The sequence below is a fragment of the Trachemys scripta genome, chromosome 25, assembly GCF_013100865.1.
Source record: "Trachemys scripta elegans isolate TJP31775 chromosome 25, CAS_Tse_1.0, whole genome shotgun sequence".
NCBI classification, from domain to species: domain Eukaryota; kingdom Metazoa; phylum Chordata; order Testudines; family Emydidae; genus Trachemys; species Trachemys scripta.
Window position 1 is genome coordinate 2,615,370 of NC_048322.1, and position 25,027 is coordinate 2,640,396.

Here is a 25,027-nt window from a genome sequence, read left to right on the forward strand (position 1 = left end):
GCCGCTCAAGCTCTGGGCATGCGCAGATGCGGGGGGAGGAGGGAGAGTCCCGCATGCGCAGAGGCAGCGCTCACCCGCTGCTGCTCCCTGGCGCTGCGGGGCCGGGCGGAGCAGGAGGGTCTGTGCCGGGGAGACCCATTAACCCCCCCGTGCCCGGCCCGCGCCCTGCTCCCGCGGGAGCCGCCCCGGGCTCTGCCCGCCCCGCTGCGGAGCTGCAGCCGCCAGGTACCGGAGCGAGCCCCGGGGGCGGGGCCGGGCGGTGACTCTGCCCCAGTGTCCGTGGGGGGGACCCGGCATCTCGCAGCGCCGGGATCTGCTCCCTGGGGGCAGCGCCCGCGGGGGGCTCGGAGCTGCTGTCCCCGCAGGAGCCCAACGCCCCCGGCCCGGCCAGGCTCTGCCCTGGGGCACCACGGGGGGTCCTGGGGAGGGGACCGGCCCCCACTGGGGTCCCGGCGTGGGGCCGGGCGGGGGCTGCCGGGGGACGGAGACCTGGGAAAGGGGCGGATGGAAAATGTCTGTGCAGCCCGGACATGGCCCGGGGAGGAGAAGAGCAGGTGACCCCCGGGGAGCGGGGAGAGGAAGGGGGAGCTGGTGTGATGCCACGGCCACGTATAGCAGCCCTCCCATTTTGCAACTGGGTGCGGTTTCCGCCACGCAATGTGACATCTGGGTTACGGGAGCAGGGTCTGTTTGTGTCGCTGCCCCCTCCCGTGGGGACCCCCCTATCCTCTCCTGTCTTGCCCCCTTTCTCTTTAGAGAGCAACGAGCAACATCCAGGGTGACCCCCCCCCTTTCCCTCAATTTCCTGAGAGAGTCTCTGTTCCTCTCCCCCCCCCCCACTAGTCACATTCCCAGACCCCACTGCCAGTCCCTCCCCACAGCCAGTGACCTTCTGGCTCCATCCCCACTCCTTTCCCCTGTGAAAGCCACATCACCCAGGGCTCCGCTGGCCATGTGAATGTGTGACCAGATGACTCCATCCCATTCTGTTGTTGATTGAATATCCCTGTATAATCCCCTCACATTTCCCCTCCTTTCCCTTGAACCGTTGAATGGTGACATAAAATCTCCCCAGATGTTGGTGCTTCTCTCTTACATTGGCAAATATTTAGTTTGTGCCGCATTTTCTCCTCAGTTCTGAAATACTGAAATTCTTGAAAATCTTCCTGCTTTTCTCTCCAGGTGTCTGACTGAGATAAGGGCTCTTATCGTACTGAGTGTGGAACAGGCCTTGCCTGAGATCATGTCCCCCAGTGTGCCGGGCACTGCACAAACCCTGACCAAGTTTGGGGCACTAGTTGTGCCAGGAACTGCACAGACCTCTACAAAGAGCAGGGACCTTGTTATGCCAGGGGCTACAGTGACCTTGACTGACCTCTGGGCTCCTGTTGTGCCAGGCCCTGCAAAGAAACCAAGTGAAATCAGGCTCCCATTCTGCCAGGTGCTGCAGAGACAACAAACAAAATCAGGGACCTTGTTGTTCCTGGAGCTGCAGAGACCCCAATTGAGATCTGGGCCCTGTTCTGCCAAGCTCTGCAGAGACCCCAACAGAGGTCAGACCCCACTGTTGTGACACGTGCTGTGGAGACTCCAACTGAGATCGGTGTCCCTGTTGTGCCAGGTAAAACCGAGACTGAGATCACAGCTCCCCCTTGTGCCAGCCAGTGCATGACTGCTGCCCAGATTGCTGCCTCCATTGTGCTGAGCTTGAGAGACCTCAACTGAGATCTGTGTCCCCGTTGTGCCTGGCACTGTACTGACCCTGACAGAGATCCTGCCCCCACATTTTGCCAGATGCTGCAGGGACCCCAAACAAAATCAGGGATCCTGTAATGCCGGGAGTTTCAGAGCCTCCCACTGAGGTCAGGCCCACTGTTGTGCAGGGCTCTGCACAGACACTGACCAAGGTCAGGGTCCCCATTGTGACCGGTGCTGCACACACCAAGGGTATCTCTACACTGCCATTAAAAACCCACAGCTGGCCCATGCCAGCTGACTCAGGCTCACAGGGCTCAGGCGAAGGGGCTGTTTAATTGCAGTGTAGATGTCTGGGCTCGGGCTGGGGCCAGGCTGTAGGACCCTGCGAGGTGGGAGGGTGCCAGACCTTTGGCTGCAGCTAAAGCCAGAACATTGACACCACAATTAAACAGCCTGAGCCGTGTGAGCCCAAGTCAGTGGGCACGGGCCAGCTGCCGGTGTCTAACTGCAGTGTAGACATGCCCACAATGACAGAGAGTCCTTTCCACAAAAAGCTCAAAGGCTAAATAGACAAATGGTGGAGGCGACTCTCCATTTTACAGATGGGGAAACTGAAGCTCAAAGAGCTGAAGTAATTTGCTCAAATTTGCATGGAGAATTTGGGGCAAAACTGGGAACTGAACCCAGATTGTTTGAATTCTTGCCTCTCCACTTAACCCCAAGCCCAGCATGTATGTATGCCTTCCAAGGGAAGTTGTGGAATTTCCTTCATTGGAGGTTTTTAAGACCAGGTTAGAGATGCACCAGTCTGGGAATGTCTAGGGATACTTGGTCCTGCCTCAGCACAGGAGGCTTGAGGAGACGACCTCTCAAGATCCCTTCCATGCCTACATTGAAATAATTCTCTTTTGTGCTGTGTCCTATTCTACGCTGAGCTTTTTTGCATGGTGCCATTTGGAACTGTGATTGCACCATGCTGTGTTGCATAGTTTTATGGTGCATTGTTTTGCCTCACCTTGTTTGGTGTCTGTTTTGTGTTGGTTTGAGTTGAGCTGTTTTGCATTGTGTACTTTTGTCCTAGGGTGTGTTAGTTTTCATTGTGTTGCTTTCTTTTCCTTTGTATTGTGTCATTTTATGTTGTGGAGTGTAGTTCTTTGTTGTTGTTTTTCTGAATTGCCTGACATTATGTTGTGATGGGGATTTTTCTGTATGTTGTCTTTTTATAGGTATATATTACATAGCATCATAGACATGTAGGGCTGGACAGGCCCTCAAGCTGTCATCAAGTCCAACTCTCTCTGCCGAGGCTGGACCAAGTATATGTAGATTATCTCTGACAGAGATTTGTCCTACCTGTTCTTAAAAACTTCCAGGGACAGAAACTCCACAGCCACCCTTGTAAGACTATTCCAGAGCTGAACTACTTTAGCTCTGGTGACACCCACACAGATTTTAGTGGTGAGCAGCTCTGGAGAGAGAGGAGATCCCAGTGAGTGGGCAGCTGGGTAAATAGACTAAAGTTGGCAGGAGAAACATTGACGTGCCCCAGGTCACCCAGGCTGTCCATGACAGAGCTAGAAATAGATCCCAGTTCTAGTGTCACTGTACTGCTGTTTTGGGTACTGAAGATCTCTGCAACACTGGTGTTTTAGGCACTGGTGTAAACCCTTAGTATAGACAGAATTTACACTAGTGCACTCTGGCACTGGTGCACAATGTCTCAGTTTGAAGGTTTGGGGTGTGGGGAGACAGTGACCTCACTGAGGCCTGGGGCTGGCTGAACAGTGCAGCTGGTAACAGAGGGGCAGCAGTGAGTGCTGGAGGTATGAGCCAGGAGCACAGTCCCACAGGACTGGACACTGACTTCTCCTGACCCAGCTGTGTGCAGGGACTGCAGCTGAGGCCAAGACAGCCTGTGCATTCATGGACAAACCACCTTTTTCTGCAGCCTAATACAATGGGGTTTGGGGATCTTTCCAAGCTGCGGGTGACAGGGCTCTGGAGTTACCGGGGTCTGTTCCTGGCTCTGTCACTGACCTGCTTGGTGACGTCACAGCTCCTCTCTGTTTTCCTCCTACCCATTGTCTACTTGGATTGTGATTTCTTTGGGGGATGGACTGTCCCTCTCTGTCTGTGCAGTGCCCAGCACAACGTGGGTGCTGATCTCAGTCATGTTTTCTGCCATGCACAACACAATGGGGCCCTGATCACCATCAGTGTGTCCTCAATCATTATTTAAAGATTTCAAGTTACAAAAAAAATCCACTGTTTACATTAGTTTAAATCTGCAAATGACCCATGCCATGCCCCATGCTGCAGAGGAAGGCAAAAAAAAAAAACCACAACCCAGGGTCTGGGCCAATCTGAGTCTGGGCAAAATTCCTTCCCATCCCCAAATATGGCAATCAATTAGACCCTGAGCATGTGGGCAAGACCCAGCGGTCAGACACCTGGGAAAGAATTCTCTGTAGTAACTCAGAGCCCTCCCTATCTAGTGTCCCATCACCGGCCTTTGGAGATATTTGCTGCTAGCATTTGCAGATCGACTATGTGCCATTGTAGGCAGTGCCATTGTAGGCAGTCCCATCATACCAATCCCTCCATAAAGGTATCGAGCTCAGTCTTCAAGCCAGTTAGGTTTTTTGCCCCCACTGCTCCCCTTGGGAGGCTGTTCCAAAACTTCACTCTGATGGTTAGAAACCTTCGCCTAATTTCAAACCAAAATTTATTGATGGCCAATATCCATTTGTTCTAGTGCCAACATTGGTGCTTAACCTAAATAACGCCTCTCCTTCCCTGGTATTTAGCCTTCTGACGTATTTATAGAGAGTGATCATATCTCCCCTCAGCCTTCTTTTGGTTAGGCTAAACAAGCCAAGCTCTTTGCGTCTCCTCTCATAAGACAGATTTTCCATTCCTCAGATTATCCTAGCATCCCTTCTCTGCACCTGTTCCACTTTGAATTCATCCTTCTTAAACATGGGAGACCAGAATGGCCCACAGAATTTCAGATAAGGTCTCATCAGTGCCTTGTATAACAGTACTAACCGTTCCCTGTGTCTACTGGAAATACCTCGCCTGATGCATCCTAGGGCTGCATTAACCTATTTCACGGCTGCATCACACTGGGGGTCTGGGGCTCTGATAGTTAGGGACGTTCCTTTTTGCATATTCAGTTATTTCCTTTATTGTTTTACTGCTGCCTGTGCCTGATGTCACTCCCTTCTTAACTTGCTTTGGTTATTTCAGTTCCAGTTTTTTAATGAGATCTAATAATTGCAAAGCTGAATGAAAGATGAAACACACAGATCCATTTGAATTTTGGCACATAGCTGGTAAAACTATACCTAGTGAAGGTCTGCTGTAATTACCTGGTTACCTATAGCATTTTCTGGTGGGCTGGATAAAGCAATGTCAAAGAGCCAAAAGCAATTTTTAGGGTGAATGGGCTCGTCACGTGTTTGGTCTCTAGGGAGCATGTCACCGGCCAGGGCTTGCACTGTTTCAGGAGTGGTGTGCTGGATTGTATTTAGTAATCTCAAAATAAAAGGTTAAGACTGCTGGTTCACAATATCCAATGAAATCTTGCAAATAATTATACAAATAGCCTCTAATGTTATTAAAACACATAGTATTAATACTGATTCAAAACTGACATTAAAATTACAAGATAAATGCATGAGAAATGAACTGACACCTAATTTCCATTTCTTAATTCCTGAACTTTTGACACTCGCTCACACCATGTTTTTTTAAAAAGATCTCTTGGACAGACAAGGTGGGTGAGGTAATTTCTTTTAGAACCAATTAAAAATACTTCTCTTTGATATCCTGGCACCAACATGGCTACAACAACTCTTCTCCCTTTGTACCGCCTCCCATTCTCACCTCCCCCTCAGCTGAGAATGTCCCATATGATAGGAAAATAAGGGTTCATCCTGTAACTGGATAAGGTCTTGCCAGCACTAAGGGGAGTGAAAGTCTGTGTGTATTAATGACAGCAGCAGCTCTGGAACTCGGAGACATAGGGAGAAGAGATGGGAGTGAGCAGGTTATGTTTGTGCAGGGTGCGAGTTACTCATGTGGGAATTCTGCACCACTGTGTATGCGCAGAATTCACATCCATTGAAGAACCTTTTTTTTTTACATAAAATATATTCTGCCCGAGAAGTGCTACAGTTCTGCCTTTCACGCACCAGAGGCCCCTATGGCACCAGAACAGCCAGCAGGGTTCATCTTGGTGGTAAATTGTTGCTCTGAGCTATACCCCAAATGACAAGAGATTTAGTGGGTGCAACTTGGGAGAGTCCTGAGACACGACTGCTCCTGGGGGTGGGGAGAGGGTGGTCATTCTTTACTCTTAAGAGGGTGTGGAAGGGGCACAGGAGGAGCAAGTGTCCCCCATGGAGACTGCCTGGCCCCAGGTTACCTAGTCCTAGCTGCTTCTTCCCCCCACCATATCCTAAACCTCTTCACCCCTCCAACTATCAGCTGCCAGTCTACCCTCGCTGCTACCCCTTCCTGACTGGCAGAGAAATTCTAAGATCTAGCCCTTTCTCTTTAACTCTCAACCCCAGTTTCAGTTGTTTGGTGGTGCCCCACTGGTTTTCCATTGGTAGTTTGGGAGGGAACAAGGCTGGTCACTTGAGCCTTGTGTTACCTGGCAGCTGACTAGTGAGGAGTGATGACTCCCTCTGGGGTGGATGGGCCAATCTTGGGGCCCAGTACCTTTCGGTGATTGATTTTTTCCACTCCAAGTCCATAAAGTAGATTTTCAATATAAATGGTTTGTTCCCTACATGACACATACATTGATCTCAGTCGTCATGAGTCTTGACCAGTTATGAGCTTTCTGTAGACACCTCTTATGACCATCCTCCAAGAGCTGTGTTTGCTGTGATGGGTTTGACAGCAGCTCAAGTGAGAGCTGCTGTCAAAGACCAAGTGATCCTTTGCCAAGGGATCTCTGTGTCACTGTCTGACCCCCCGTAGGCCAGGGAGAGGACAACTTTCTGCCAATGGCCTTCAGGACGGGTGCTGAGTTCACTACAGTGCCCCCTGCCCCGTCTCCATTTCCCTTCTCAGTGTGCTGTCTGGGATGTTGTCCCGCTTTCTGCTCCCCAGGCCACCTCGTATCTACTCCATGTGCCAGGCTGCTGGCAGCCCCCAGTGAGAGGCCATTCCAACCTATCAAATTGGTGCCAAACTGCTGGGCCTCAGGCCTTCTGGGGTGCACCGCAGAGTCCAATTGCCCCCTGCCCCAGGCATGCTACAAGGGCATGTCCTTCTAGTGTGTCAGGGCTCAACCCTCTGGCTGAGGCTCAAGGCACTTTCTTCTTCTCTCGGGGTACCAGGTGAAACACCAAAAGAACCGACTGTCAGCAAACAAGGGTAAATAAAGTAATGAAAGAAAAGAAGGGGGTGGGGGAGAGACTGTGGACAGATCCCATCAGGATATGGGCCCCTTTTACCTCTGGGAGCATCTCAGTCCCCTTCAAAGTTTACTGGGTCTCCGGTGGAAGTTTCAGCCTGCTCCCCCTTTGAGCTCTGGGTATCCTCACCCTCCCTCAGTGAAGGCCATAGCCCCGAATGCTGCCAGCCCTCTCTTTGGGGCTAGAGATGCTCCACAGACAGTTCCCTTCCCAGGGTGGCCCCCCTCTGAATAGAGTAGGTCTCTCCTGTTAACTGCTGCTCCAGTCCTGCCATGGTTTGCAGGTGTGGAGGGGCTGGGCCAGTCCAGACTAAAGCAGCAGTTTACTATTTCTGTGCCAGTGTAGGATTTATATAGCCCTTCACAGGCACCCAGGCCCAGGGAATGGCCCCCTATCAGCACCATGCCTGATGTGACGGGGTGACGCACTGGCAGCATTGCCCTTGAAGGTGCTGCTCCCACTCCCTCCCCGCCCCCTTTACTGCCACCACAATACCTGTCACCTTCACTTCCTGAGGGGTGACCCCCAGAAGGTGTGTTTTGTTATCCTTTTCCCTATTCTCCCACCTCCCCAAAAGTATCCATTGCGTACCCTCTGTCATCCATCTCTGTCTCAGGAGAGAAGGTGGGTCATGGGGCGCGGCTGATGCTATGCTGGAGATCCATCATCACTGAAGGAGTGGCAGCCTTGACCCTCCTTGAAGGTTGCCGGGATGCTGATGTGCACTGGCAGAGAACTGGGGCTTGACTGAGTCTGTGGACCATTTGACCCACACTGTATCACTGTAAAGCCTGCTCTGCATTGCTGCAAATTACTGCTGGTGGCGTTGCGCCCGTAAGTCTCTGTAACACTGTCTTCAGTGACTCAAGACCATGAGCACTAGCCTCAGGCAGACTGGTAAGAAACAGGGAACAAACCCCAAATTGGTTGTGAGGTCTATATGTAGATTTCACCAACCAAGTATCCAGTGTAAATGCTTCAGACACTAAAAGCATTAACATGGTATCACAGTTCAGTCCCCTTGGGTCATCCCATATATCTCACCATGCAGGTGAGCTCACCTTTTTGACAGATGGTCCGTTACACCAGGGGTTCTCAACCTTTTTTCTTTCTGAGCTGCCCCCCCATGCGCTGGGACTTCAGCTTTCTGCCCTGGGCCTGGCTGACCCTAATGCTGGCCTTGCTTGGCATCCCACCTGGTAACTGCTCGTGGCCCCCCAGGGGGCCCCAGACCCCTGGTTGAGAACCACTGCCTTACACCAAGAATCACAGCAATGTTCAGGTTACTGCCAGTCCCAAAGAACCAGTCACTTCCTTAGGTGAATTGAATCTTAGATCTCCCAACAAAGACAACACTTGTAGCCAGTCCTGTAATAACCTGTATTAAGATTTATTTAAAAGGAAATGAGAATTGTTTAAAAAATTAAAGCAGGTTAAAGCAGATGCAGACAAGTTACAGTCTTAAATTTCAAAAGGTAATACAAGCTTCTATAATAAGCGGGCCCTACATATTCTTTAGGACTAACCCTGGCTAAGCAGTTGGGGATCTCTTGCTTATGCCTAGAAATGTTGCCCCCCAGAGTCCAAGCAACATACAGATAATCAGTTATTTCTGTATGGGGGTTTTTATCCCCTTCCTGCCATGTGCTCTAAGCTGCAAGCTCAGCTAATGGGAGGTTAAGAGCACAACAGTCTTTTGTCTTTAACATCCCATTATGGTCTATCTGGTGTTGATGGACTTTTCCTGCCAGGCAGGATGTAATGCATTCTGTTGCCAATCAGCACTTCACATAGGTAAAGTCTCTCTATCTGGTGATTTACATAGCCACAGAGGCTCACGATGAAACTCGTCAGGTATTAACCCAGGCAGCAACTCACGAGCATTCAATAAAGTCTGAACACATTGTTATAATTCTAATACCTGTTTTAACAATACTAACCCAGCCAAGCCTGACTGATTCCAGCTTTGCATTTGTCCATGTTCAGTTAAGACATGGGGGCTTTTGCAAGAGCTAACACCTCATCTGCCAATGTCACAGGCAGGATGGGCAGGGATGGTGTCTTTAGCTAATGTGTGCCAGAAGCTGGGAATGGGTGACAGGGGATGGATCACTTGATGATTCCCTGTTCTGTTCATTCCCTCTGAAGCACCTGGCATTGGCCACTGAACTAGATGGACCATTGGTCTGATGCAGTGGGCCAGTCTTATGTTTACAGTCTCTATCAGGAGTATCTACTCATTTGGACTCACTGGGGAAGCCACAGAAAGAAACAAGGTGTGCTGAGGAAAGAAGGCCCAGTTTCAGAGCCCCCAGGGTCATGCTTGCCAAAAGCTAAAACTAGGCCCAGCCCATGGAAGGGGGCACTCCCAGAAGAGACTGTATAAAGGCTGGCGCAACAAACAACTTTGTCCCCAAGGCAGCTGTCTCAGGTTTACAGTGACAGGGAGAATCCCCCAAAGTGACTCCTTTAATTCTGCTCTTCTCTGGCCTTTGGTTTATAGAATCATAAAACTGGAAGGGACCTCGAGAGGTCATCTAGTCCAGCCCCCTGCACTCAAGGGAGGACTATATTATCTAGACCATCTCTGCAGGTGTTTGTCCAACCTGCTCTTAAAAAATCCCAAATGATGGAGATTCCACAACCTCCTAGGCAATTTATTCCAGTGCTTAACCACTCTGACAGTTAGGAAGTTTTTTCCTAATCTCCATCCTAAACCGCCCTTGCTGCAATTGAAGTCCATTGCTTCTTGTCCTATCCTCATAGGTTAAGAAGAAGGATTTTTCTCCCACATCTTTGTAACAAGCTTTTATGTACTTGAAAACTGATAATTTCCCCTCTCAGGCTTCTCTTCTACAGACTAAACAAACAATCTTTTCAATCTTCCTCATAGGTCATTGTGAGGGGTCACGCCCCTCGTTCCAGGGCAACACAGCCTAGTGGCCGAATTCCCCAGAATTGCCCCAGGTTACAGGGCAACATGGCCTAGTGGCCAGAGCCCATAGAATTGCCCCAGGTTACAGGGCAGCATGGCCTTGTCACTGGCTCAGCGGGGGGGATCCTACCGAAACACGCTGAGGCTTACCAGGGTCAAGGTACCAGTCCCATCACCCCTCCCAGGTAGCTTCCTACCGTCTTGAGAGTTGGGGTCTCCCACGAATCTCCAGGTTCTCCGCAGGTCTCCGGGTCTGTCGCTGCCTCTGGCTCTTCCCGCAGTAGGGCTTCGTGCTGGCCAGGGGAAGTTTCAGTTCCCAGCAACGTCAAGGGTGGTGGCTGGTCCTCCACAGAATCTTCCCAGTGAGGTCCTTCTCCTGCGGCCACCAGCTCAGACTGAGCTGAGTTCTCTTTTATATTCCCAGAGGATTTGGAGCATGCCCAGTACGAGCGGGGTGGGACTTCCACTGCCAGAGCTACTGGTCTGATGCTGCCGGGGCTAGTGCGGGGTGGGGCTGCCCCATCACACACCCTCCTCCTTAAGAAGGGTCCCCCGGGTTGGTCCGCCGCCTCCTTCTCCTCCCCCTGTCTGGAGAAGAAATCTGCATTAGCGTGGGCCTTATCCGGGCGATGGAACACACAGAAGTCATAGGGTTGGAGGGAGAGGTACCACTGCGTAGTCTGAGGGTTCGTGTCCTTCATACTATGCATCCACCGTAGAGGGGCATGGTCTGTGATCAACCTAAAGTTATTCCCCAGCAGATAATAACATAGGGCGTCGATGGCCCATCGCACCGCCAGGGCCTCTTTCTCTATTGTAGAATAATGTTGCTCCCGGGGGACTTAGGTGTAGTACCAGGTGTTGGGGGGAGGGATAGCTTAGTGGTTTGAGCATTGGCCCCCTAAACCCAGGGTTGTGAGCTCAGTCCTTGAGGGGGCCACGTAGGGATCTGTGGCAAAATCAGTACTTGGTCCTGCTAGTGAAGGCAGGGGGCTGGACTCAATGACCTTTCAAGGTCCCTTCCAGTTCTAGGAGATTGGATATCTCCATTTATTTATAATTTTTTTTTCCTCCCCGTCTACATCCTGGGAGAGTACTGCCCCCAAGCCCACTTCCGAGGCATCCGTTTGAAGTGTAAATTCCTTGGAGAAGTCTGGGTGTCATAGGACTGGTTCTTGCATGAGTCAATCTTTCAAGGTTTCAAAGGCTTTCTCGTGTTGTTCCGATCACTGCACTTGTTGAGGCTGCGTGTTCTTTGTCAGGTCCGACGCGGGCGGCTATGAATGCAAAATCTGGCACGAAGCGGCGTTAGTATCTGGCTAGGCCCAAAAACTGGCGCACTTGCTTCTTAGTCTTGGGGACGGGTAGTCTTTGAGAACTTGCAATTTGCTAATTAGGGGTGTCACTTTCTCCCCCCCACCCCCGCTGTATATCCAAGATAGGTTGCCTCTTCTTGCCCAAGGTGACACTTTGCCAGGTTAGCTGTGAGGCTGGCTGCTCTGAGGGCTTGTAAACCCCCCACCAGATGGCATAGCTGGTCCTCCCGGTTGTTGCTGTCTACGATGTCATCTATATATGCCGCTGCATACTGGTCGTGGGGTTGTAAGACCTTATTCCTCAAGCGCTGGAACATAGCAGCAGCTCCGTGTAGCCCGAACGGCATGATTATAAATTGGAAGAGACCGAAAGGTGTTGGAAAAGCCATCTTCTCCCAGGAGTTTGGTGTGAGGGGGATCTGCCAGTATCCCTTGGTTAGATCTATGGTTGACAAGTACCTCGCTCCCCCGAGCCGTTCCAGCAGTTCATCCACCCGTGGCATCGGGTATGCATTGAAGCAGGAGATGGCATTGACCTTTCAGAAGTCAATTCAAAACCGGGTAGTCCCGTCGGGCTTTGGGACTAGGACGATGGGGCTGCACCACTCACTCGTTGATTCTTCCATGACCCCCATCTCCAGCATTGTTTCTAGCTCCTGTCGGACTGTATCCCACATTTTCGGAGCAACGGTTGGTGGTTGTGTCTCACCTTCTGACCAGGGGTGGTGGCGATGTGATGACTCATCAGAGTCGTTCGTCCTGGACGGGCGGCTGAGTCATCAGGGAATTCCTCCACCAGTTGTTGTAGTTGTTCTCGCTGTACGGAGGTGAGGCCTGACCCTAGCGTCACTGGCCTTGGGTCTGGTGGGTCCCCTACTAGGGGCCCGAGTTCCGATTCTGGGGTGGACGGGCCGATGAGCTGGTCTTCCAGGTCTTCAGAAGATTCACATGGTAGATACGCGTCTCCCTCTGTCGCCCCGGTAGTCGGACCTCGTAGTCCACCGGCCCAACTCGCTGGACTACCTCATAGGGGCCCTGCCATTTGGCCAGAAGTTTCGACTCAGCCGAGGGCAACAAGAGCAACACCCAAACTCCTGGGCCGAAACTCTGCCCCCTAGTCTCGTGATTATATAAGCATTCTTGGCTCGCTTGGGCCTGTATCATGTTCTCCCAGGCGAAGGGCCCTAGTGTTTGGAGCCGTTCTCAGAGGTGTAACATGTACTGGGTGGTCCCGAGAACTCACATCTCCTGGGCTTCCCACTCCTCCTTCAGGAGGTCCAAGATCCCCCTGGGCTGTCTCCCGTACAGGAGTTCAAAGGACGAGAACCCCGTCGAGGCCTGGGGTACCTCCCTTATGGCGAACAACAGGGCTGGCAACAGAGTATCCCAATGCGTAGGGCCCTCCTCCATGAACTTCCATAGCATAGATTTTAGGGTGCCATTGAAACGTTCCACCAGGCCATCTGTCTGAGGATGGTAAACTGACGTCCGGAGCGTTCGTATGTGGAGGAGGTGACACAGTTCGGCTATCAGTTTGGAGGACACATTCGTGCCCTGGTCAGTCAGGATTTCCGCCGGATTCCCGACCCTAGCAAAAATCTTCACTAGTTCATTAGCAATTGCTGGTGCTGGCGCCGTTTTTAGGGGAACGGCTTCAGCGTAGCGTGTCGCCGTAGTCCACGATCACTAGGATGAAGCGATTCCCCGACTTGCTTGTTTCAATTGGGCCGACTAGGTCCAGCCCAATCTGCTCGAAGGGTATGCCGATGACCGGCATGGATACCAGGGGTGCCTGGGCTACCCCTTTCGGTCCCACCAGCTGGCATTCTGGGCAAGACGCGCAATAGTCCCGAACCTCTCAGTATATGTCCGGCCAGAAGAACCGGCGAGCCACCCTCTGGAGGGTTTTCTCCCGCCCCAGGGGTTTGCATGGGCTAGTTGTAGGAGACCTTGCCGCAGCCTCTGGGGAACCAATAGCTGGCAGAACGTCTCCTGGGTCTGGGGTTCTTGGGCTATCCGATATAGGCGATCCCACCATATCTCAAAGCGGGGGCCTTGGCGGGGTCGCAGAGTCAGGTCTCCATTGGGGTCCGGGCTGGTGGCTTGTTCCAAGGCTCTACTTAGGGTCAGGTCCTCCCTCTGCTCCTGTACAAAGTACACATCCATCTCCAGTTCCGCCTGGGCATCTTCCACCGAACGGGACCTGGCTGTCGGATGAGTCGCGGGGGTCTCCTCTGGTGCCGAGGTCCCTTCTCCTTGGTGTGCATCCGAGCAGCCCCGCTCTCGGAGGCCTAAACCTGTCCGTTCGTGGGTCGGGCGGTTGGTACTTCTGGAGAACCTCCCCGAAGCCTGGCCAGTCTCGCCCCAGTACCACCGGGTAGGCTAACCTGGGGGCCACTCCCACCCCGGAGGCCCTCCTCCCGGCAGCATACTTCTAGCTTCACCCAGGCCATGGGGTAAGTGCGGATGTCCCCATGTACACATAAGTGGAGCGGGGGGGCCAAGAGATTGAGGTCCGGGACCAGCCCCTCCCGTATGAGGATCTGACTACACCGTGTTCATGAGGGTCCCCTCGACCTGGACAGGGACCACCAGCTTTCCTGTTCCTCTCTTCCGAGCCCTTCATCAGGCAACCCAGGCTTGTCCGTAGTTGCAGTCCATGAATGGGCAAACCCGCCGAAAATGCCCTTCCTGTCCGCACTCCCAGCACCCCTCTTGGACCTCAGCGGGTCCTGGGCCTCAGCCCAGGGGGCTCCCTTGCTCTCGGCATTGTTGGTCCCTTTGGATCAGTGCCCGGGAGGCCTTGGCTCTGGGCTCGGGGACTTTTGGAGGTGTGCGGCGGGCACTTGCCGACGGTTCCTGGGGTCCCGACCCTTGGGGATTCCCTTTTCCTAGCCCACCATTTCGACCGGTATTTCCTGCTACCCGGGTCGGCACCTCTGCCCTGTCAGCGGACAAGTAGTCCTCCATCAAGGCCACCACCACCGACAAGGTGGCCGGTTGATGCCGACGTACCCATGCCCTTCCTCCCGGGGACAGGATCTGAGTGAACTGTTCCAGTGTCACCATCTCCGCTACCTGTGGCCCCATCAAGCCTTCCCGGTTCAACCATTTCCAACAATGATCTCGGATGCATTGGGCCACTGCCTGGGGCCGGGCCCCAGGGGGGTACTGTTCCTTGCGGAGGCGCTGTTCCCTGCGGAGGCGCTGGCGATAGGTCTCCGGGCTAATGCCGGCATGATCCCATATGCCCGCCTTCACTCTGGGGTATTCTAGGGCCTCCCGGGGATTGAGGCTACGATAGGCGGCCTGGGCCTGTCCCATCAGATAGGGGGCCAGTAGGGTGGCCCAATGTTCTGGGGGCCACCTGGTGGCGGTAGCTACCTGTTCAAACGTCACTAAGAACACCTCTGGGTTGTCTTCTGGCCCCATCTTAGTGAGGCATACCGGCAGTTCCCCCAAAGTCTCCCTGGGTCCGGTCCCCGCAGGTATGGCGGCTGCAGCTCCCGCTGGGCGTAACAACATGGCCATCTGCAGCACCAGGCGTACTTGTTGGGTCTGCTGCTGAACTGCTAATTCCCGGAGGAGCTGCTGCTGGTGCGCTTGGTGCTGGGTTATCGGCAGCCGCTGATGGCTGGCCATGTGCTGCATCATCTGCACCTGTTGCTGCTGCTGTTGGGCCACCTGCTCCTGCTGCTTTTCCAGCATCCGCTTTACAAGCTTCTCTGTCTTCATCGTTAGGCTTGGCGGGGTTCCCCCGGTTTAACTCCCTTACGCTGGACATTTCAACAGGCCCGAATCGCTGCCTGCATTCTCCACCACGTGTGAGGGTTTACGCCCCTCGTTGCAGGGCAACATGGCCTAGTGGCCAAAGTCCCAAGAATTGCCCCTGGTTATGGGGTAACACGGCCTAGTGGCCAGAGTCTATAGAGTTGCCCCTGGTTACAGGGAAGCACGGTCTAGTAGCCAGAGTCCATAGGATTGTCCCTGGTTACACCGCCGTAGGGCCTTGCCACTGGCCCAGCTGGGAGATCCTACCAAAACATGCTGAGGCTTACTGGGGGCAAGGTATCAGTCTGTCACTCCTCCCGGGTAGCTTCCTACTGTCTTGAGAGTTGTGGTCTCCCACAAATCTCCAAGTTCTCCGCGGGTCTCCGGGTCCGTAGCCACTTTGGGCTCCTCCCACAGCAGGGCTTCATGCTGGCCAGGGGAAGCTTCAATTCCCAGCAATGTCAAGGATGGTGGCTAGTCCTCCACAGAAGCTTCCCAGTTAGGTCCTTCCCCTGCGGTTGCCAGCCCAGACTGAGCTGAATTCCCTCCTTTTATACTCCCAGAGCATTTGGAGCACACCCAGTATGAGCGGGGCGGGACTTCCGCCTCCAGAACTACTGGTCTGACGCTGCCGGGGCTAGTACAGGGCGGGGCTGCCCCATCACAGTTATGTTTTCTAGACCTTTAATAATTTTTGTTGCTCTTCTCTGGACTTTCTCAAATTTGTCCACATCTTTCCTGAAATGTGGCACCCAGAACTGGACACACTACACCAGTTGAGACCTAATCAGCATGGAATAGAGTAGAAGAATTACTTGTCGTGTCTTGCTTAGAATACTCCTGCTAATACATCCCAGAATGATACTTGCTTTTTTTGCAACAGTGTAACACCGTTGACTCATATTTAGCTTGTGATCCACTATGACCCCCAGATCCCTTTCCGCAGCACTCCTTCCTAGGCAGTCATTTCCCATTTTGTATGTGTGCAACTGATTGTTCCTTCCTAAGGCCTGGTCTACACTAGCCTGTTATTTCAGAATTAGTCGAGTTATTTCGAAAAAAAATGACCACATGACCAAACGGTGGGTTTTTTTTTTTTCGATTTAAAGGGCTCTTTAATTCAATATCTGTACTCCACCTCGGCAAGTGGAGTAGCGTTTAAATCGAGATTGCAATCCCAGGTTAAAGGTATTGTGGATGCAATTCGACGTTATTGGCCTCCGGGAGCTATCCCACGATGCTCCCTTGTGACCGCTCTCATCAACACTCTCAACTACAGTGCACTAGCCAGGTGGGCAGGAAAAGCCCCGGGAACTTTTGAATTTCATTTCCTGTTTGGTCACCAGCAGCACAGGTGACCATCAGCACAGTCCACCATCACAGGCGACCATGCAGAGTCCATCACAGGAGATCACGCAGTCCCGGATTCGCAGACGAGCTCCAGCATGGTCCGAACGGGAGGTACTGGATCTTATCCCATGCTGGGGAGATGAGTCTGTTATGGCAGAACTACGTTCCAAAAAAAGGGATGCAAATACCTACGCTAAAGTCTCCAGGGCCAGGACGGAAAGAGGCTACTCCAGGGACACAGAGCAGTGTTGTACAAAAATCAAGGAGCTCAGGCAAGCATACCAAAAAGCCAGGGAGGCAAACGGGTGCTCTGGGTCACAGCCCCATACATTCTGCTTTTACCTTGAGCTCCATGCAATTAGGGGGGCTGATGCCACCACTACCCCACCACTATCTGTGGACACCTGCAAAGGGGGAGTTGCACGAAGCGAGGAGGAAGAGACGTTGGAGGATGAAGAGGAGGAGGGGGACAGTGCACAGGCAGCAAGTGAGGAATCCCTTTCCCCCCCAGCCAGGAACTAATCTTAACGCTGGATCCAATAGCCTCCCCTCACTCCCAAGGCGGACTCCTGTTCCATGACCCTGGAGAAGGTATTTCTGGTGAGTGAGAGCCTGATCGGAGCCATGCGGTGGGGGGAGAACCCAGCCGCGCTGAGTTGTTAATGTTTAGAGTAAATGGCTCAGCTCATCCCTGCTCTGAGCCTGATCGGAGCCACACGGTTGTTGTGTGCAGGGATCATCCCAGAGAGCCCGCAGGCCCTCCTTTTATATGGCAAACCCACCAGATATTGCTTGCTGTGGGAAAGGGGGCCCAGCAGTTTGAAAACATTGCAATGAATGTAGAAGAAGCAGAACCCCGTATGCCCCTAGGGGTTGCCTGCAAGATGAATTCTGTTGCCCGGCCGTGTGTGATGGCTTACTCATACCAAAGTGCCCCCTTTGTTCTCTGCAATGTATTTTTTAAAATACTACCCTCCCTTTTTCTCCTCCCACAGGTGCAAATGTTTCAATGCGTCCCCTATCTACTCCGTCCCAGAGGCTGGTCCAGATTAGAAGGTGGAAAAAACGAACTCGGGACAACATGTTCGCCGAGCTCATGCAGTCCTCCCACACTGATAGGGCCCAGCTGAATGCATGGTGGCAAACAATTGCGGAGTCCCGTAAAGCATTACAGGAACACAAAGAGAGGAGGGAGGCGCGCGATGAGAGCAGGCAGGACGCTATGGTCAAGCTCATGGGGGAGCAAACTGACATGCTCCGCTGTATGGTGGCTCTAATACGGGAAAGGCAGCAAGACCACAGACTTCCGCTGCAGCCCCTGTATAATCAAACTCCCTCCTCTCCAGGTTCCATAGCCTCCTCACCCAGATGCCCAAGAACACGATCGGGGAGGCTACGGGGACCCACACACTCAACCTCAGAGGATCGCCCAAGCACCAGAAAGCTGGCATATGCGAACTTTTGATTTGGTTTCTGGACTTGTTCTTTCCTCCTCCACCCCCCTAACCCAATCCCCCCCACAAATCTACCTTCTAATTTCTCTCAATACATTGTGCATCAAATAATAAAGAACAGTTTTTAAACAATTTTGACTTTATTTCCTTTTATATATATATATATAGGGTGTGGGTAACTTCAAGAGAAACAAACACAACTGTCACACCATACCCTGGCCAGTCATGAAACTGGCTTTCAAAGCTTCTCTGATGCGCAGCATGCCCTGCTGCGCTCTTCTAATGGCCGTGTTGTCTGGCTGTGCGAAATTGGCAGCCAGGCAAGTTTCCTCAACCTCCCACCCTGCCATAAAAGTCTCCCCCTTACTCTCACAGATATTGTGGAGCACACAACAAGAAGCAATTACAATTGGAATATTGGTTGTGCTGAGATCTAACCGAGTTAATAAACTGCACCAGCGCCCTTTGAAATGTCCAAAAGCACATTCTACCACCATTTTGCACTTACTCAGCCTATAGTTGAACTGCTCCTTACTACTGTCCAGGGTGCCTCTGTACGGCTTCATGAGACATGGGATTAAGGGGTAGGCTGGGTCCCCGAGGATAACTATAGGCATTTCAACATCCCCAACAGTAATTTTCTGGTCTGGGAAGTAAGTCCCTTCCTGCAGCTGTTCAAACAGACCAGAGTTCCTGAAGATACGAGCATCATTCACCTTTCCTGGCCATCCCACGTTGATGTCGGCAAAACATCCCTTGTGATCCACCAGTGCTTGTAGCACTATGGAAAAGTACCCCTTGCGGTTTATGTACTGTCCGCCCTGGTGTGCTGGGGCCAAGATAGGGATATGCGTTCCGTCTATCAGCCCGCCGCAGTTAGGGAACCCCAGCGCATTGAAGCCATCCACAGTGGTCTGCACATTTCCCAAAGTCACTACCCTTGATAGCAGCTGGTCAATGATTGCATTGGCTACTTGCAGCACAGCAGCCCGTACAGTAGATTTGCCCACTCCAAACTGATACCCGACTGACCGGTAGCTGTCGGGCATTGCAAGCTTCCACAGTGCTATGGCCACTCACTTCTCAACTGTGAGGGCTGCTCTAATTTTGGTGTCTTTGCGCTTCAGGGCAGGGGACAGCAAGGCACAAAGTTCCATGAAAGTGGCCCTATGCATACGAAAGTTTCGCAGCCAGTGGGAATCATCCCAGACCTGCAACACTATGTGATGCCACCAGTCTGTGCTTGTTTCCCGGGCCCAAAATTGGCATTCCATCGTATGAACCTGGCCCAATGCCACCATGATCTCCCAATCGCCACATGCAATGCATCTAGGAACGTCTGCGTCCATGTCCTCATCAGTATAGTAATCGCACTGTCGCCGCTTCCTCGCCTGGTTTTGCAGGTACAGAACATACTGCTAGATAATGCGTGAGGTATTTACAATGGCCAAAACTGCAGCAGAGATCTGAGCGGGCTCCATGTTTGCCGCGCAATGGCGCCTGCATGGGTAATCCTTGAAAAAGGGCACGAAATGAGCTGTTTGGTTCAAGATGGCTGATAAAAGGCGGTAAATGGTTGTCTTCTGTAGCTTCCACGGGAGCCCAGGACAGCTTCCGCCACTTTCTCCAGATTGTCTGATCTGTTCTCTATTCACAATGGGCGAGAAACAGCAGGCAATTGTTGCCTTCTGTAGCTTCCACGGGAGCCCAGGACCAACAACATTGAAAAAGTGGCGAGAGCAGAGTTTGCGGTGGAAACGTGAGCAGAGTTTGCGGTGGAAGCTGTGCAACTCTGTTCACAATGGCCGAGAAATGGCAGGGAATTGTTGCCTTCTGTAGCTTCCACGGGAGCCCAGCACAGACAATCTGGAGAAAGCGTCGGAAGCTGTGCGGCTCTGTTCATGATGGCCGAAGACATTCGAAGTGGATTCAACATACCAGGAGACAGGCGGTGCACCGGGCAGCACCATCTGCTGGCAGCATGGCATCTGCTATAGTTTTCAAGGAGGGAGGAGCGAGTGACGGCACACACCCAGAAAAACCCGCGTGAATGTTTTTGCCCCATCATGCATTGGGAGCTTAACCCACAATTCCAATGGGCGGCAGAGACTGCAGGTACTGTGGGATAGCTACCACAGATCACCGCTCCGACATTCGATTCTAGCCTCGGTACTGTGGATGCACTCCGCCAAATTCATGCGCTTTAGTGGGGACACATAACATAGAATGTATGAACTCGATTCTGGAAATTCGAATAAAATAACTTCGAATTAATTTCGTACTATAGACGTACCCTAAGTGAAGTACTTTAATTTCTCCTTATTGAATTTCATCCTATATACTTCAGACCATTTCTCCAGTTTGTCCAGATCATTTTGAATTTCAATTCTATCCTCCAAAGCACTTGCAACCCCTCCCAGTTTGGTATCACCTGCAAACTTTATGAGTGTAACAGAGAGACTGCTACTGGGAGGGTTTCACCATGTCTCAGAGGGTTACACTCTAGTGGGAGGGGGCTAGGCCTGTACTGGAATAAGGTCACTCTGTGCTTCACAGTGTGGCAGAACCTAGAATGTCCATTAGCAGGGGAAAATCCTGGGGGGAATTGACATGTGGAATGGACAAAAACCCCATCTGAGTTCTCTCACATTGCCCTTCTCTCCTTGGCAGGCTACAGATTAACATCCACATTTTGCTCCACACCATCCCATCCTCCGAGGGGGAAGGAAATGGCTGCAATGGAACTGGCTCAGGTAAGGGATTATCAGGGAGCCAGTGGTGGGTTCTGCTTGGAAGGAGAGGAGCAGTAAATGCATGGGAGGGTGGGAGCTGCTAAAGGTGGTGGGAGGCAGAAAATATCTCGGGTGGAGAAGGGGAGGGGACAGGATGTGAAAAACCTGCTGAGGCTTGTGTAATGTAGGGTGTGATGGGTTGTCACCCCGGGGTGCAGTCTGGGGGGCTTCTGGGAACTGCTGTGTCCTCTAACCCTCAAGCTGGGCTGGCCCTTTTCACACTGCTTTGCTGGAGATTTAGCCTTGTTATCACCCAACAGAACAGCAGGTGGTGCCATGCATCCAACTAAGCTACCTGAGTGCTTTACCTAAGCCGCTCAAGGACAGACAGAAGACAACAGCTAATTTCCGAGCCATAAGTGGTAGCAAACAGATCAAAGCAGATTACTTAGCAAATATCAAAAACTCAAACCAAGCCTAACATACTAGATGGATAGAATTTGAATTAGCAATTTCTCACCCTGACTGTGATAGAAGCAGTCCACCAAGTTTCCATACACAAGCTAGAAATCCCTTTGCCTTACAGAAGTCTAGGTATATTACATCAATACTATTAGCTGTGACCAAACTTTTGATCTCATCCAATAAGGATATCCAGTTAGTTTGATAGGATCTATTTTCTCTAAACCTTTGTTAATGGATACTAATTATATTACCCTCCTTTAAGTCTTTATTAATGAAATCCAGTACTGACTGCTCCGTTATTTTGCTCAGTATTGATGTCAGACTGACACTCTTGTAATTAGCTGCGTCATCTCTTTTATAGTTTTTAAATATTGGCACAGCATTAGCTTTATTCCAGTCTTATGGAATTTCCCCAGTGTTCCAAGTCCTAATTAAAATCAATATTAACAGTCCACCACGCTCCTCCACCAGGTCTTTCAAAACTCTAGTTATCTGGACCCACTGATTTAAACACATCTAACTTTAATATCCTCTGTTTAACATCCTCGTGAGTTACTTTTGGAATGGAAAGACTGTTGGCTTCAACATTTTATGATATGAGTTACATCATCTGTTTTTATTCAAGGAGAGAAATATTTATTGAACACTTTTACCTCTTCTGCATTATTTTTGATAATTCTGCCATTTCCTTCTAGTAATTTACCACTACCATTGTTAGGATTAATTTTGTACTTAATATACTTTTTAAAACTTCCTTCTTATTTTCATTGGTTGATCCTTGATTTCTGATAGCTTCCCTTACCAACTTTCTACAATTCTTACCTTCTAACTTATTTTCTTTACTATTGACTTCCCCTTTCTTCCATATATTTTATTTGGAGAGTGTTGGGATTCCTACCAGGGAGCTACCAGCAGGGTCCAGAGACAGCCCCATCTTCTATATCAAGCTCTGGCTAGTAGGTATGTGATAAATGTGACAACCCTGCCTCCATCTGTCAGCTGGGAGACACAAAATTTCTCTCTTACCACCCTCTGATGCCTCCTGGATGCTCTAGGCAAGGTGGGGTGGGACTCTGTTAACATGTGCCTCCTGGTGCTGCTGTTCTGTGAATAGTGCAGTTGTGAGTGGGGCTGCAGGTACTGAGTGTTGGACTCTTTCTCTTTCAGGGGCCGGTGACTTTTGAGGAGGTGGCTGTGTATTTTACCAAGGAGGAATGGGCTCTGCTGGACCCTGATCAGAGATCCCTCTACAGGGATGTCATACAGGAGAACTATGAGACGGTGGTCTTGCTGGGTAAGGAGTCCTGTCCCCTCGGTTATTAGAAGCTGTGGGGTCTCTAAAGAACCTCAGTAGTAATAACTTTATACTTTATTCGTCATACAAGTTTTGACAAGTTTCCTTGCCCCCCCTTTTTTGCCTTATCTCCTATACACTAGTATCATTTTTGGATATGTGCCTTTTTGGTGCTGTCAGTCATTTTAAAATTGCATTGAATGTATCCTTATTGGCTACATTAGTAACTACATTAATAACTGTAGCTTTCATGCCTTTTCCTCATTTTAAGAGGAAAATATGCCGCCTGTAGAATTCTAAATTGAGTAAATAGGTGTATGACTCATGCATAGCTTGTGTGACAGTCTGATGAGCTCATCTTTTGATAGGAGATGCATCTGAAGAAGTGAAGTTTTTTACCCATGAAAGCTGATGCCCAAATAAATTTGTTAGTCTTTAAGGTGTCACCACTGGACTCCTTGTTGTTTTTGATAGGAGAGTGTATAACGTTGACATTCAGGACCCCACGGGTGAAGGGAGAACAGAGCTGAGCAGTAGATAATTCTGGGGTGCCAGGACATGCGGAGGGTGTGTGCAGGATTAGAGCTAAGAAGCAGCAGGGAGGGATGAGGTAGTGAGAGACGAGGAAGGAACACAAGAAGTTCCCAAGGTGGCGGGAGGTGTGGCAGCTGAGAGTAATGGGATGAAGGGGAGGGGAGTATGGAGGAAGGGCACCCAGGAAGTGGGCTGGATGGGTCAGTGAGAGGGAGGAGAGGTTTAGGGATCTGGAGCTGTGGGGGATCCCAGATCTTTACCCTGAATCCCTACCAAAGCTTTAGCGCCTACACTCCAGTTTTATTTCTGTTAGGTTTTGCTTCATTATACATTTTTTCTCCAAATATTATTATTTTAACTCTTGACCTCCCTCTCTCACTCATTACCCCCCTCCCCATGTAACCTCCCCAACTCTATGCACAGCGACCCTGGTCACCAATCCGGAGTCCTTGCTGCATTCCTCCCTCCCATAGTGGGGCCGCTACCCAGACACAAATGTTGATGATGTCACAGGGTCCTAGTGTAGCCTGTACAATTTTTACACCTATAAGATTACGTATTGTGGTACAGCTTGCCCTTGTACATGGCTACTCAAAATTAATTGAGAAGATGAAATTTGGTGAAATACACAGAAACTTGATTTAATACAGACAGTTATAATTGAAATCATAGGCATGGCTCAATACACATAAGGATTAGACTAAGATAAGTATAGTTAAGAGGGTCTTGCACTGTGCATACTTACAAGTTATGTATACCATTGGAAACAAAAATCAAGGGGCAAGGGAAACCATCAGAAGGGATGCCCTGCTTCACTTTACGCTGTCTCAGGGACCTGACAAAATGAAAAAATGGTCACTAGGAAAGGTAATTTATCCATTTTATTATGGTAATAGGATGGCCTTATACCATATCTGCTCCTTTACTCTGATTACAGTAATGTCAATAGCTGCCCCAACCCATATGTGGCCTTTGGGAGTCCATAATTAAGCATCAAGCAGTAATACTCATGATTTACATCACTTATATATTAGTAATTCCAATATATGAATGTGGTCCAACTGCTGAGATATTGCATAGCAACCTAATTGCTAAAGCCCGCCCCAAACTTCCTTCTTTCAGAATCCTGTGGCGTATTGCACCTGTTTGTGGTTACTCGTTAGTCTCTCAAAATGAGGGTGCAAAATAACTGACCTGGGATTCTCTCCTTAGACCTATTCAGGTAAATCCTAGACTTCAGCATAACTACTCCCACAAAGGCTCCACCCAATATAAGGCCCTGAACTGTAGCAAGCTTTGGCTACATTTATACTACCACAGTCAGTTGACCTATGCTGCGCAACTCCAGCTACATGAATAAAGTAGCTGGAGTCAGCATAACTTAGGTAGAGTTACCACAGGGTGTACGCTGCAGGGGGTTGACTTACTTTACTCTTCTCATCTGGGTAGAGTACAGGGGTCGACTGGAGAGCGATCTGCAGTCGATTTAGCGGGTGTTTACTACACCCGCTAAATCGACCACAGGTGGATCGATCTCAGAGTGTCAATCCCGGCTGTAGTTAGACCTGCCCTTAATAACCCATTTATTTCTGATCACCTCCTTGCCCCTCTATGCATGTTCCAAGCTAATAAGCAATACTCTGATAATGACATTTTACCTCTAGCGAGTATAAAATTGCCCACAAGACATGGTGGTCATAGACGATAAAATCAGGTCAGGGCCAACAGGAGTGAGAGTTTGGAGAGTTTTGTCCCCCCTCTCCCCATCTGCAGCAGCCACAATCTGTCTTCTCTCCAGGCTCCTTGGATCTTTGAGCCTGTCCCTCCTGAGGTTGCGTGGCCCAGTTCTTGTTTCTTACAGTCTCCTTTTCTGGAAGAATTAGAGGCTGTTGTTCCTGAATTTTAGTGTTTAATTCCCCAGCCTTCTCCACACACTGAGGGAGTTTAATTCTCCCTCCCATTACACCTGAGTCACTAGATTTCCTAATTCCTCAAAATGTGCTTTTGCGATGTCACAGTTCTTGGGTGGCTAAGCCTTTGACCTGC

At 50.7% G+C, this 25,027-nt stretch overlaps 1 protein-coding gene across 1 annotated transcript in view; it reads left to right on the forward strand.

The window, feature by feature from the left end:
- The first annotated feature begins 34 nt into the window (after nt 1-34).
- LOC117869992 (zinc finger protein 773-like) overlaps nt 35-25,027 on the forward strand; it is a 33,463-nt gene continuing 8,470 nt past the window's right edge. Inside the window, exons 1-3 of the mRNA XM_034757110.1 lie at nt 35-225; nt 20,627-20,709; nt 22,321-22,447. Of these exons, the coding sequence (XP_034613001.1) occupies nt 54-225; nt 20,627-20,709; nt 22,321-22,447 (382 nt within the window). The 5' untranslated portion in view covers nt 35-53. The remainder of the gene's footprint in view (nt 226-20,626; nt 20,710-22,320; nt 22,448-25,027) is intronic.